General features: G+C 38.0%; 1 protein-coding gene across 1 annotated transcript; it reads left to right on the top strand.

Annotated features, from left to right (window-relative positions):
• Window positions 1-3,084: 3,084 nt before the first annotated feature.
• LOC128310455 (serine/threonine-protein kinase fused) lies at window positions 3,085-6,823 on the top strand. Its single transcript, XM_053047101.1, has 4 exons — window positions 3,085-3,340; window positions 3,513-5,569; window positions 5,630-5,759; window positions 6,043-6,823. The coding sequence occupies exons 1-4, from the start codon at window positions 3,230-3,232 to the stop codon at window positions 6,103-6,105; spliced, it is 2,361 nt and encodes a 786-aa protein (XP_052903061.1). The 5' UTR covers window positions 3,085-3,229; the 3' UTR covers window positions 6,106-6,823.
• The last annotated feature ends 9,375 nt before the right edge of the window (window positions 6,824-16,198 follow it).

Raw genomic sequence — 16,198 nt, 5'->3', positions numbered from 1 at the left:
TAATAACCTGCAATGCTGCAATGTGTACAATGGCCCACAACCTATTGCGCATGAAAATCTAAAAACAAGGATAACGTATCTCTACTGAACGCAAGAAAACAATTTTAAAAATTCGTTCCTCCTTAATCTAGGTAAAATCATCTGTTCTAAAGTTTGTATACCGAGTGTGCTAATTGTTTGGTAAAAAATATGAATGATATGACGGAATGAAATTTACACGAATGTTTTTCTCTAATAATCTTCCTAATTGAATCCTTAACCATGATCTTAACTGAACTCCTGTCCGAACGAATAGTCTATTCCTAGTCGAATCCTAATCCACGATTAACCAACGGTTTGTAGAAATGCTCGTACATATACCTAGTACCTAACTTTTTTTCGTTAGAACGGTCAGGCCGTATCGACTACCTAGTACTCAACTACTATATCCGATTTTATCCGATATATTATAATATTTTCGGATATTTATCTTTCACTTCGATCACGTCGATCCTTCAGTTGTTCGTCTTGTAGTCGGTTTGGGTATCGCTACCAAGGCCTAATAAGCCGTCAGCTACCACACCAAGCCATCGTGTGACTCTCCAGAGGTACTTGATGATCTGAAGGCAGAGCAAGTTAATTCCGTATTCTGTAAATAGGATAAAATGATTAGATCTTATTGACATGATAAGAATTAATGGCAATCTGAAATTGAAATGAAATGATAAATAATTACCACTTAACTGACGAGACGAGCTCCATGTTCTGATATTACATATACGCTTCATAAGCTCAGTTTTAAATATCACACAATTGTTTAGCATCTCCTTGAAAGGGTCGGTTTTATAACGACGAATGCTTTTCATACTGCAAACAGCCAAATGAATTCTCGAAACGGATTTAAACGGTAATCGACCCACGGTTTTACCACGGATTACATACGACGGATCAGCAATCCCTATTCTAATGACGAAAAGTCGCGAAAAACGATCCGGAAAGCAAACATAACACCACAAACATGTCGCAAGCTCATTCTCGGGTCACGGAAACTCACTATCAAATATACACAATGATAATTACGAACAGTTCTCATTCATTCGAAATGGCTAGCGAATTGGAGATATATACGCTGTGGTTCCTGATGCAGAATTATTGCACTCGATCGAATAACCGGTAACCTAATTTCACTTTTCGTCCAGAAAACCAAGCTATGCGTTGTGCATTTAATTAGTTGATTGCGGTTAAAACCGTAAATTAATGCACAACTGTGTTGATAAAACACTAATAAATCACTTCCCACTTGATATTACACGACTTTCGGCGATGCCGGTATCAAAATAGAACCGGACAAAAATTAGGGGATTTTTGTATGGGCTGAGGGCAAAATTAGAGGATTCATCTTCGATGTGTGTGAGTGCGCGTTTGCACCACAAGGATCTCGATAACACCACTTTTCCACCCATAAAACCTTAAAACTATGCACAACACATTCTAAAACAGATTTTATCACACTTCCACTAATTACTTATCTGTATTTTCCATACAAAAAAGATTTTACTTACCAAGGATCATCGCCGTCGATGCCGGCACTGAAGCTGTACCGGAACACGCCAATGCGTTGAGTTTTGCGGCGTTTCTATATTATCGGCGACGGCGCAGATGCTGGGATGGTTCCTGGTTTATCCATGCGAAACAATTGTTTTGCTAAAACGATATAAAATATAAGTTCGGTTTCGCGATTGTATGGTTTTGCTTACCGGCTTCCTTGGACTTGTCAAATTTTCAACACACAAGTTTCATATGCACCAACACAATCATACATGTGAAATCACTGTGTACAGACACGTTCGAGTGGATCGAAACTAGTGATGTGCGGGTCGACCCGAACCTACCGGGCACTCCATAAGCGACCCGAACCCGTTCGGGTCGACCATTAGTTACAAGTAGGTGCAACGATTCCGGTAGGTGCAAGCGGCCATAAGCGACTCCGACCCGTGGGTGCAGCGAGTTCGAGTCGGAATCGCTTATGCTTGCTTGCACCTGAACCTACTTGGACTCGATTCCGACCCAAACTCGCTGCACCCACGGGTCGAACACCGACCTAGTGCCGGTCATAGCAACAAGATTTTTATTGTTTTAGATTTGGTTGGAAATTTGTGTCGCTGTTTTTCGATTTTAGTCCGGAATAAGATCTGCAGATCTTATCGGCGATTGGTGTTAGGTATGATTATTGTTCAAGGCAGGTGAAAAGGCAGAGAATCGGATTTTGTGAAGCGATTATTTGGCAACGAGAAGGTGAGGCTCTTCACATATGAGGAAGCTCATCATATCTCCCGGTTCACAGTACGGCGTGAAAGTCTGGTACCGTGCGATCAACCCTTGGTTTAGAACTCTAATAGGCGTTGACTACACACCACTTTATAAAACCATCAACAGTTTGCTGTTTTAACTAAAGGCATTCAAAACGAAGGAAAACTTTAACGACCAAGCTAATTGTGAAACTTCGCGATATAGTAAACAAGTAGGCTAGACGCAAGGAATCTTAGGCCGTCTCCACATGGGCCGCGTTTTCCGCGGTACCGTTGCAACCGGATCAAAAATTAAAAAAAAAATATTTTGTCCTTTACGACAGCGCTCAGCCCATAGTGTCATGTCAAAATTATGTCAAGGGTAGCTTCAAACCCTGTGGGGGAAACTACAAAAATCTTTTACCTTGCACATATAAGAGGAACCGCGAATTTCGGTGTATGTCTGTACGCTAAGTTTTATCATAAAAAATATTCGTGTTATCTAATTATCCAACATCCGTCCAATTCAAATGAGCATGGATAATCGACATTCCACAGCATATTAAAGTTTTGAAAATGAAAAAAAAAATATTCTCGCTATCGTGATATCTTAGTTCAATGCATCTTGGCGTGTGTAGTCGTATACTTTTCAAGTTACGTTCATAAACATATTGACAGCTAAACATCATGACATCAATAGCACAAACATAATTGTTGATCTGAGCATCGTACAGCACAATCAGAAATTGTTTCGTTAATGTACTGCAAATGTTTACCATATTAAAGGTTTTTCCTCATTATATTGGTATAATTATCCAGCAGTCATAATTCATTACTATCCCAAATTGTTCAAATTGGTCGAAGAACCGTGATAGTGCAAGTAAAATAGCCGAGTTTGAATGTGTGTCTGATCGCGATGCCGTTCAATTGAGTATCTATTATTGTATTGTTATAAACCAAACATGGAAAAGTATGTGCTAAGTGAACTTATTGGAGAAGGTTCTTTCGGAAAGGTTTATAAAGCTGTGGAGAAATCTTCCGCAACCACTGTTGCTATCAAAATTATAAACAAGGTAAGTTTTTATATTTTCCCATATCATATCCTCTCCCCAAGAAGTATCGCTCAGTACTTGTACGGAAAGAATCTTAACGTAATGCACTGCAAAGCTGTACTGGATTGGGACTAAATTAATATTAAATCAAGTGTAGTCAATATGTGATACTAATTATTTGTTTTTATTGCAGCGAGGCCGATCCGGGCGTGAATTGAAAGGGTTGAGAGGAGAATGTGAAATACAGCGAAATCTTAAGCATCCAAACATTATTCGCATGTTGGATTCTTTCGAAACCAATAACGAAATTATAGTAGTGACCGAATACGCTAAAACTGATTTACACAGTTTGCTTCGTGATGGATCACTTGAAGAACCAAGGACTCAACGTATCACCTTCAATCTTGTATCGGCATTATACTATCTTCATTCGCATCGCATATTGCATCGAGATTTAAAGCCGCAAAATATATTGTTAGATCGCAACATGTGTGCGAAGTTGTGCGATTTTGGATTTGCACGCAACATGACAATGGGTACTCATGTGTTGACATCGATTAAAGGAACACCGCTATATATGGCCCCAGAACTATTGGAGGCAAAGCCCTACGATCATCACGCTGATCTGTGGTCATTAGGATGCATTATTTACGAAATGCTTGCTGGTGAACCACCGTTCAGTTCCACTTCGATGATACATTTAGTTCGCCTCATTCGCCACCAGTATATCAAATGGCCCAGCTTCCTAACGACCAATTGTATTTCATTTGTTCAAGGTTTACTTGAGCGTGATCCTTCCAAACGTATAAGCTGGAGCAGAATTCTGAACCATCCTTTCGTGAAAGGGCATATTGTGACTGTAGATGAGAACGTTCCCCAATCTCCCTTTACACATCCGCTTACAGCTTCGCAATCGCGAGAAAAAAATAATCAAGCCCAAAAAATGATGAACAAAGGGAAACACCAAACGCGGCAAACTTTATCATGCGACGAAGATCTAACAACGTCTAAGGACAGTATCTACGTAATGTTACAAAGTGACATAGAGTATCAAGAAACAGATACAGAGGAATGCACAAATTATATCAAAACCGGGGAAGATTCTTTGACGAATGCAGTCAACCTTACCTTTCAAGAGCAGGTTAATAATATTTATGATGCATGTACTGATGAACAACAAACAAGGGCCATTCTTTTTCTTGAAAATCCAAATCTTGCCGTCAACCGCTTCAATGACAACTTTCCCATCATATCATTACATCGAAATGCACCTTTGGCTTCATCCACCGTTGGAAATGATGGCTTAGAGCTTCTAACTTCCAAAGAATGTGTTATGCAGGGATGTGCTGGCTCACAAGAACTAGAAAGACGAAAACTGAGTCAAAGCATTGACAATTTCTCAATGCGCATAGAATCAGGCATTGAAGCAGTCAATCGAAACCCAGCAACATGCAGAATGTCCAGCCCTTCAGTTGTTGCTAAGGATCATCAAAAAGAAAAAATCCCAGGAAAATTTACTCCTAGCTTACTTCCCGGCTGGGACTCTTGTGATGAATCGCAAAACCCTCCCATAGAAAACGAAGAATGGCTTGCATTCCTACAACGTTCTATCCAGGAAGTATTGGATGGTGAAATGGAATCGCTAAAACAACAAAATTTTGTGTGTATTATCGTCGCTCCATTACGAAATCGACGTGCAAGTGCGAAGGTAGTAGAGAATGTAGCTCATTTGCTTAGCCTTCCGTTAGCAATCAGCACCCCACCAACAATTTTAAGGGATATAATTAATGTGTATGGAGAATTGAAACTAGTACCGAACTTAGTATACGCTTCGAAATTGTTGTGCAACAAGCGATTTAACGAAGATTCTTCAACCAATGAAAGTCAACCAGGGATGGGCGGCAATCAATCGATATGCTCTGTTTGCCAAGTTTCTACATTAGACAACGATGAAATTAAAACCCTTATAGCCGTGTACGATTTGATGTGCTATCTCATTCACTTGGGGGATATGTTTCTGAGTCAGTTTTGCGATGCTATCGAAATTCTTGGCGCAAAAGAGCTATTTGTACATTTCATTGCCGCAGCTCATGTCAATCATGAGTATGTTCGACTAGTATGTTCATTACTAGCCCTTCTCAACTGTGCCTTACGGGAACTTCCGGAGAATGCAGAAATCATCGAGCAAATAGTATTCCATGAGAATGTAAACTTAACCTTACTGTTGAAACACGAGAATGCTTTCCTTCGGTATGTGAAGACTGCCAATGTAATTGTTAAATATTTTATATGCATCTGGTTTTCTTATAGACTTCGTACCTGCATGCTACTTCGGATATTGGCCAGATTCAGTTGTTTAGCTATTCAAAAACGTTGGACAAACGAAATTAAAGAACAGTTAGAAGAACTGCTGTTGGACGTCAATCAGGATGTTAAAAAGGTAATTGGTTTGTAATGAAAAATGCCTTCTTTCAATACGGCCTGGTTGTTTGTGATAGAATAATATGTTTTTCTTCTTGGCGTAACGAATATGGCTACTAGGTCATGCCTGTAATTTCTGACTTACTAGACTTATTTTACTACGTAGCCAGATATTCAGTCCTTGCTACAGAGAATGGACCCAGATGCGATTTTCATGTGAAAACCAGCGCCGCTACCATCATTCCACCGGCCCTTAGAATAGAATAGATCGAATATATTTTCTTCCTCTTTTTTTATTTCAGGAAGCAAAGAGTGCAATCGAAGAATTCAAATATCTTGGCTGTGTCACTGCGGAAACATGCTGACTGGCGCTTATTCATATACAGTGAACCTTTATTCATATATTATACTTGTATTTTTAATACAAGCTTTATGTAACTGAAATTATTGTATATAATAGACTTTTTATGTATAAATCGTCGGTAATGAGTCATGATTGGCATTAATTCTCAACTTGATCATCCTCCGATTATCCTCGATCGATTATCATAAAAGGATAACATTATTTTCCCAAGTAACATGGGTAATGCTTTCGAGAGAAATTGATTCTTGTTTAACACGTTTACATTTCGCACAAGGATCAATAATTGTTTTCACAGCTGAAAAAATATTTTAAAATTGACAAATTATAAATGATTATCTATATACAAAACAATATATCAAATATTTAAAATTCACATTTTTGAACCCAAGTAACTCGATTAAAGACTGTAAATTAAAGTCGAAGATTTCCAGAAATGGTAGGGTATCCAAGGGTTGAGTACCGCGAAGAAGAAAATGAGTATGATTTCAACCATTTATACATGTATTGTTTAACGGACTAGAGTGTCACTGAGCATATTCAATCTTAATTACTATAGGGTAATATAAGGGTACATAAAATTGTTTCACGGTTGAAACACTGTGGAAAATTAATTAGTACAGCGATCCTTTTCAAACTGTGTGGCAATGAAATATAATCCTTAAGTAAGCCTTTGACAATTTGATTTCATTTCTCTTTGTCACTCATCATGATTTATATAACATTTGGTTGCAGTTGTTTGTACTTGAACTTATTAGACTCGTTACTAAAATCAATTAGTGAATCGAAACCAGATTAGATCAGAAGAACATAACCTTCGTGTTGCTAATACAGAGGAAGCAGACGCATGTTGTTGGAATGAACTAGCAAAACATGCAGTAGCCTTGAAAAGCTCAAGGATTAATAAGCTACTGTTCATGATTAAATATATTGGTGTGCAAATCATAATGAGGAAAGTCTTACTTCTTTCCAACATGTTATGGTCCGAGGCGTGAAAACTTAAAATTGAATCTATCGTCATAACGCCTGATAATATAGTTTTTTATTGGTTAACCGCCTGATGGTTCGGTTGCGTTTCTGAGCAAGAAGAATAATTGAAAATGTCGAGAGTCAAGCTTTCGGTCTTGAAAATGTTCAGAAGTCGTTCTTCACACGAACTGACCAGATCAAAATCTCATCTGCCATTAATATAATTCATAAAGCGAAATCGAATATTGTTCTATTCCTTGAAAATAGGCAATTTCCGATTATTAAAAATCAGCCTAATGCAAATGGAATACATAGCCCCTTACAAAATATCATGAGAATAATACACGTTCAATGAAGACAGTAAATTTAACGAAACGTACAGTTTTTAAGCAAAAATAGCAACGCAGAACTTACTTACTTCGGTTTGGATTTTTGGAATGGCTTAAATCATACCTCGTTTATCGCACGAATTCGAGAGCTCTTCAGGTGTTCTCTAGGGCAGTAACTTGGGATCATTACTGTTTTCGTTGATTATTAACGACGTTACTTCTGCGGTCACTGAATCCTACTGCCTACTCCACGTTGACGTCGTTAGATTGTTTTTTCCTGTTCGATGCATGTCTGATTATTTCTGTTTGCAAAGATCCTTTGCAGTGAGCTCTGCAATCCTCACAAGTTTATTAACCTTCTATAAATCGGTAGAAATCAATTCAATTGTTTGGTGTCCCTCGTCCATTGTGTGGTCCAACAAGTTAAAATCTATTCCGAAACAAACACGTCTTGTATTACGTTTAACTCCTTGACGTAATGTAGCTTCTCGTCCGACATATCGCCCTCGTTGTTTGTTACTTGGGTTAATTCCTTCGCTAGTAGACGTGATAATGCCCAATGTTCGTTCATATGTAAACTACTTGTTGGAGAGATAAACTCACCTGAACTGCCCTTATAAAGATCGATGTGCCACCTAGAACGCTTCGAAATTACCGACCTTTTTGCTCATCCCTGGCCACTCGTGCTTCTTAACCAGCAAGAGACTTCTCGTGGAGGGCGCACATAAGTGTCCGGCTGCGTACGGACCCAACATGGAGCTAATACTTATATGTGCCACGACAGATGGGCCGAAACGATCGAAAATGGGTGATGTGCTTTAATTTAATTTAATGATGGGTGATTAAAGTAATAAGTAAGCATTGATAGCGGCCCCACGGCGGTAACTATTGCGATTTTTGACAAGGCACTAAACGTATTAGCAAAGCAGAAATGTTCTGGCTAGTGGATATCGTTATGAATGTCTATTTCTTCTTCTTATTAGAATGATAGCTTTAGGACTCCTATACTCTCCCGGTTGGGGGGTATAAGAGGTCTCCTATCGGGTGTGGGAGTGGATTGTCATCCAAATATCCGTGTGTTGATTATGTTTGACCACCTATTTTGATCAAGTTTAAAAGCAGAACATAGTGTCAATTGTCAACATAAATATGGCATCGGCATGGTATGAGAGGATCGATCGGCCGTTTTGAGTATCCCGGCTAACAGAACAAGAAGATAAAACGACCTCTCTCTGCTCTAGTTCCTTTTCGATGTCAGTGGTGGTTAATTTACAATCGTTTATTACACGTTTTACATCCCTAACGTTTCTATAATACTTCGTACCGCATCCGCTAATGATGACAATTTCTGCTCCTTCTCTTGTTAGCACAGTAAATCTTTCACTGAAGAATGTAGACTCAATTTTTTGTTTCAAATTGTCAAATTCTTAAAAAAGAATAATGTTAAACTCGTAGTATACGGCTCAAATACTCAAATTGAAGAGCTCTAAACAGTCTCAGAATGATGCTTCCAAGTTATCCACTATCTTAAAGAACTTCATGCATCAATCAATCAATAATACATCAATCATTAATCATACATCAGTATATATCAATATTATTTAGCGCTCAGAGTGATGTACGACATTTTAATCTTCCCTTCTTGTACCAACTCCCGTATGAAGTTGTACTTTAACGTCAACGTTTTTCCGTCGTCGACTTTCTTTCGGTGCCTCTGCTATACGAATGCATGACTGGTTGTCTTCGTAATACGGTACAGCTTCAATTACTACAATCAACAATCTGCTCAATCAAAAATGACATGACATACCGTTGTACATAGCGCCAAAATTACTACTGTCGATGACAACGCAACAGATTGTTGCTTCCTGGTCCGACACATTACAGTACCATCAAATATTCGCAAAATACCACCAAAAATAAATCGTCTGTCATTTACATCATTGCCATTGGCAGCCAATCAACTCCCGATAAAGTTATCATTATTATTTACATTTGTATTTAATTTAATTAATTAATTTTATTAATTAATTAATTAATTAATTAAATTTAATTTTTTACGATTTGTATTTAATCATATTGTTTGTCTCGCGAGCTGTACAATGGTAAACAAAAGCATTAAATCAAAAAGAGCCCTAAATTAAACCCTAAAACGAAATGAAGAAATTAAAAAAAAAACTGCATGAACAAGCGAGTACAACTAGACCGGTCAAACAAAAAGAAAGGAAATAAATAGAAGAGGAAAAGGACAAGTCACAAAACAACGCAAATAGAGCGAGGAGAAAAAAAGGAAAGAAAACAGAAGATAGCTAATTAGAATCAGAGGATAACATACGAGAGCGAAATGAAGACAGGGAGATGCCATAGTCAAAATCGGTGGAAAGAACATTGAACTGCCGAAAACACACTCGAAGCGGGTCATTAGAACTAAATAGCGTTCGGCGCACTGGAACAATTTGTGGAGGGCGAGGACGAAGGGATAGGGTAGCAACATGAAGAGGGATGATAGAAAGGAGGGATGGCGCATCGGTAATCCCAAAAAGTAAGGCTGCAATAAAAGCTCCTTGAGCAAGACAACGTCTGGATTCCAGCGAAGAAAGGTCAAGGAGCTCACACCGAGTTGAATAGGATGGTAAAGCAGCATTGAAGCAGCCAAGGAGGCGCCTAATCGCAAAGCGCGAGAAGATGCGTTTTTGCACCCTTTCAATTCTAGCAGTAGCCACAACTCCAGAGGGGAAGTTGATTCGTCCTATACGCCTCCCAACTTTTCGTCAGTTTCAGTCGACTTTCTATTGGTGTCGATACAGGATTACATTCCTCCATTCCAAAACTGTGTAAACGATTCTCTAAGTATCTAAGTACCGCTGGGAAATCCGCATAAATTTAAACTTCATATTCCGTTATATTTGCATAAAGGGGAAGTTTCCGACTGGTCTAAGATCAAACATTTCGAATTAGGCTTCTAGATGCTTCTTAACCTTCATAATATCTATAACAATCAGTATGTCGTCGACGTAAAGAATCAGAAACAGCATTGATTCGCCTTTTCCTCGCACGTACCAATAACGATCATTTCACTGCGATGAAATTGAAGTTTCGTCAGCACATCGTGAATCCTCTCTTTCCAGATTCTCGATGCCTGCTTTAAACCATAAAGGGTATGATTCAAACGGCATACAACATTCTGTTTACCATCCGCTCCTTCAGGCAACGTCATATAGATTTCTTCACGAAGAATCCCTTTCAAAAATGCTGTTTCAACATCCATTTGATGGTTTTCTAAATCTTGTTGATTCGCCACGGCTAAAAGGGTTCTAACTGTGTCCAGTCTTGCTTCCGGGGCGTATGTTTCAGTGTAGTCGTAACCAAATTGTGGCGAGAAAAACCATGCGCCATCAGCCTGGCTTTATAACGATCTACACTTCCATCTTCGTTCCGCATTTCTCGAAACACCCATACCACGGGTTTCCACGGTTTTTTCCTTGCAGCAACTTGCATAGTGTTCATGTACCATTTTTATGGTGCGATGACATTACTTCTTCGACTGCAGATTTATAACATGACCAATCATCTCATTACATGACCAATCATCTCGATGTTTCATTTCCTCAAAAGAATCTGGAAAGTTTTCAACGAAATTCAAAGTATTCATGCATGGCATAGGCATAAATTATTTCATAAACTTTATGCCATCTGGGTGCCTCACGCTGTCGAACATTGCATTTGCCATGCTCAACATCTTGATCATCTTTAACCAAACGCTCTTTCGATTCTCCTGCTGAATCAGAATCATCTGACGCAACGCAATTTTCAAACAATCCTATCGTCTTCTCACTGGCGGATTCATCGATTGCTTCATCCATAGAGCCGTTGTTCATATCTTTGCGTCTGATTCTCATTATTTCAATCGAAAGCTCAAGTTCATCTGTTCTATCACGTTGGGTCACGCATCACGCATTATCACCACCTACGTCTTTTTTTATCCTATTTCTTGTATCTGTTTCAGTAATACGAGGAAAATACCCTGCAATGAGTTGCTGTCTAGTTTCTTTCGATTTTTCTTAGGTATATACAATACACTGGTAGTACAATACGCTGAACTACCCATACACGCATTCGGAAAACATCTGGTATAAGACCTTCCCACAACTCTGCTGGAGTTTTTCCATTCTGACGAATACTCGCTGAACTTCTGTTCACTAAATATGCCGCCATCTCGATAGCTTCGCACCACAACATTTTATCCACCTCAGCACCAAAGAGCGCTGCACGAGCTTACTGCATGAGTGAGCGATTCACCCGGATGAACGGCCGTTCACTGACGCCATTTTGTTCTGGAGTATACGGCACGGTGCATTTCCAGTCATGCAAAGGCGGAGTTTGTTGGTCGCAATTCTTTTGTTCTCATAGTCGGTTAAAGGTCTCTACGACTTCGAATTGACCACCGACAGGAAGACTTTAGCGACCTTCACGCACACACTCTCACCGCGATGGTATATAAAGCGGCGCGTAACCACGCCCGCTTCAGTCGCCCGGCGGCTTTTGCAGCGTGTGGGCCTACGCCGGGTCGTAGCAAAAATATGATTCTATGCAAAAAAAGGGGGGTGGGGGAACTAGCACCACTCTCTGGCTCTCTCGTGAGAGCCGTTATCAGAGAATGATACTCTTTTTCCCCATACTATTTGCGTGGCGATAGTACTGTAATGAAAGAGAATATTGGATTAAGTCGGTCGAGCAGCAGCAATTGGTACATCCTTCAGGGTCGCGCGAGTAGCTTGGCTCACGTGCGTTGCTTACGGTTTATAAACAAAGCCTAACGGGAAGGATTTTTGTCATTGAAAATTTTGAAAAACATTCAAATGGCTTGGCGATTGGCTGTTTTTAAATGTTTTTAAATTAAACATAAAATTTATGGCATTTTGAAATAATTTTTGCATTGAAAAATAATGTTCATTAATAAAATAATGAAAAAAAATTTTGGTATAAGTTTTAGAACTTTTTAAACACCATAAAAAGATGTATTATTTTATTCTTTACATTTAGAACTTCATTTTTATCTATCTCTGCTACTTTTCTAGTTATTCTTAAAAATATGTAAAAATTGTGGAAAAATCACCACTTATACGTATAGAAAAACTACATTTCTTATTCTTAACCACTTTATAGAACAATGTATGTATCTAACACTTAAACTTTTCCTGCTATTGTTAAATACCCCAGTGTGTTACCGATCGCCACAAAGCAATGTCTTCGAATGTATCAAATTATACCTAGTTTTGATCATTGAATTTGTGCGCTTGTCCTTCAAATATCATAGGAAAAAGTGTTCCAATTGTTTAGTTGAAGTGTTGCGAAATACTTTACAACCGATGGTTTATAAATAAAAAATAATTTAAGTACGATTAAATGCAGAAATCCACACACGCCAGTCAGTTGGAGGCTTTAAATGAGAGGTTGAATATGTGGGCTTCGAGCCGAATATGCTGAACCTACACGACCACAGTACATAGGCACCTACGCCGTTGGACGCTTTGAAGGAGCGCAAACTCAAGTTGGTTAAGCGGATACGCAGTACACAGGTACCTGACGACACACGCGTTGTCGGTCGGTCGCTTTGAATGTGTTGGTTCGTTGCGATATCCGTATACGCGCGATGGAGGGCGTGGATCGCGTACCGTGATTTTGCATGTGTATCACGTGTGTGTTCGATTTTTTTTATCTTGCGTCGCATGTAGGCCAGAACGAGAGATCCGAATAAAAAATGGATGGGTGTGGTCCAATTGCTGGTTGGGCTATCTCTAACGACATTTGGTTGTTACAATTTCCCAGAATGGAACACTTTTGCTCGCCATTCTGTTGGTGTGTGTGTGCTGCAGGCGCGATCGTTCCTTCTTGAACAGTTCTTCTTGTTGTTTCTTCTCGGAATGACCAGTAACGAAAAAAATCCAGTAACGAAACTTCTTGATTAATAATCGCTTTGGCGTTGTCCGCGTTTAAGCAAAAATAGTCTTTTTCCCAGTTCACCTCACCACGTTTCGTTTTTGTTCCTTCATTTCCCTCGTTCACATTGGGTTGGGCTCTGGTCCTCCAATTTGACATCTGCCAAATTTGAATGTTTCAAAACCGCCACAACAAAATATATTGTAAAGGTTATCTTACTGACAGAATTCGAACCAAAATGTCAACGTAAATACTGCAATATTACGAGAGCCTATTACGAGACCCCATTGTATTCAATAGTCTTTGGTTCTGTTGTACGAGCCCACATTCATCGAAACTGTTTTTGTCGTAAATCTTGTCTCAAATAGGTCCCTACCCACGTCCTTAAACTCACAATTTGCTACTTATTTCAGCTAAACATATTTTTATTTTGTAATCTGTGTGTACAGACACGTAGTAATATTGTTTGAGCATTTTGCATGCAATAAAAAAAACCAGATTTTTTAACAGATTTAAAAAAGCAACACCACAGATATGCGTGTTGTTACATGCATAAGGGTTATTTTGCATTTCATGCTTGTTTCACGTTTTTCTCTTTCCATTTTCCTACTGAACATTCCATTCCAGAAATGACTCCCTTCAGTTCTCTCGTTTCCACCTATTCAGACATTGGACCTTCCTCATCTTCCTCATCTTTCGGAAGATAGCACAATAAAGAGAAAGATAACCCTGTCGTGTGCGCCGCTCGCTGTCACCTAGTGTTCTAGATTTTCGCTTCAAATATGGGTCACCGAAGGGGGCAAATCTTAGAGTTCAATGACCGTCGCAACATCATCGTGTTGTGGAGCAACTCTTTTCCCATGTTTGCGTCGTCTATGTTGTCGTCATTGTGGTATTCATAGTTATTATTGTTTGATCTACGTTGGTTAGAGCCGTGGTAATTAGTGGATTTGTGCTATATTTTCCTAATCATATAAAATACTTATATTTAATTTTAATTTTATTTACGCTTCTTATATTTTTCTTACTTTTTTTCACCATCAAAATTGAGCTTTAAGTATGAGATTTTTTATAATTCGTATTGTTTTACCCATATTTATACACTTAAATAACCTATGATCACGTACGAATTTGTTAATAAAACATACTAAAATAAGAGTGTTTATGTTAGAGCTATATTATCTAAGTTGTACATTGTAGTTGTACAAAAACAACAAAAGCTGAAGAGAAAAACTCATTAAGGTCGCCGTGGAATCTATAAGCTATTGCGATACGTGCGTCATTTTCAATAGTTATCATAGAATAAAATAATTTGTGTGCAGAAATTTAAAAACAGTGACACCATACGTTTCCAAGAAAATTTAAATTATTGTTTCGATTAACACGCAGTTCATGGATGCTAAGTTCCACTTCATATAAAAATCAGTCAAATTAAACAGATTATTTGAAATAGTTTTATAAAATCTCAGAATTGTTTTACATATTCCACAATCCGATACAGTTTGCAAAAAAACCCACAAAACAGGATAATTTTATCCCGGTTTATGTATGATGTAATTGTGTTTAACAATTTAAATTATTCATAAGAGATTGCATAAAATATACATATGTGGCTCTCCAAATTTCCATCCAAATTTCCAATTAGTTCCCTTTTTACCGTTTTCTAATTGTTTGAAAGTACTGTTAGCTTAAAACAACGTAATTCCCCATTAAGTATTACAATTGAACCATTTAACATAATTTCATGTTTCAAACATGTATTACAGAAAAAAAAAACAAAGAAATAATATCAACCTACAAAGTATTCAAGCAATCATTAATTAATCAATAAATAAAAACGCCTAGCAACAAAAAACCAACGGTTTTTTAAAACAAAAAAAACAGCATTCGAAGTCCTAATTTGAATACTGACCAGCTGACTGGAGAAAGTCTGAACAGAAATTCGTGTGAGTTCATTAACCGAGCGTTACCTAAAGCAAAAGTCTGCACCATCCTCTTACTGAGTCTTGCTCCCAAACCCGCGACGTCTATCCCTGCCACAAGTACGTTATCATCAGGCCGGTCTTTATAACTCAGACTTGTCTTGAAACGTGAGGAGAATGAGGTATGACGAAAAACGTGGTTTACTTCGGTACCAGTCATACTACTGATGACCAGCTTGACCGGGCTGGGTGGTGTTGATCTTTTTGTCTGCCTTTAGGTGTTTACTAGGCATTTGACCAATTTAACGATTGACCAATACGTGATCGCTATTTTCTCTCGTTTTGGGACATGTTTCTGCGTCACTTTTAAGAATTACTTGTATTAAATATACCTTCAAAGTAATTGTTTTTTTCTTGAGTCACAGTCATGCAACAAGAATTTCCATAAGGAAATGTGAATATCTTTCATAACAACATATGCGAAAATATTTTTTATGCAGCAATTTAAGAAGAGTGACACCATATGTTTCTAACTTTATTTACCTTATAATTTGATATATAAACGTTTTGTATTATTTTTTATCGTTATTGTATGTATTTAAATCGTTCATAAATCTTATTTACGTATTACGTGAATATATACGCTGTGGGACGCTTTAAACGACGACTTTAAAACATTCTTATTTAAGCCTAGATGTTGCCTGAGCTTATTGATTTGACGGATTTTTATGGTTATAATATTCATATTATAAAATCAAGCCCGCATCAGATTAATAAACAATGAACGTGATTTTTTTATGATTATTTCGCTTTATTATCATTTAAAATTTTATTAATTGGCAATAATTATTCATAACAAGTTCAAATAGACAAACTAAATTCACAAAATACATGTTGTGAATACAACAAAACTTAACTCAATGTACCTTTCATTATA

Source organism: Anopheles moucheti, chromosome 2 (genome assembly GCF_943734755.1).
Source record: "Anopheles moucheti chromosome 2, idAnoMoucSN_F20_07, whole genome shotgun sequence".
NCBI classification, from domain to species: Eukaryota; Metazoa; Arthropoda; class Insecta; order Diptera; family Culicidae; genus Anopheles; species Anopheles moucheti.
This window is presented reverse-complemented; position numbering and strand designations above follow the sequence as displayed.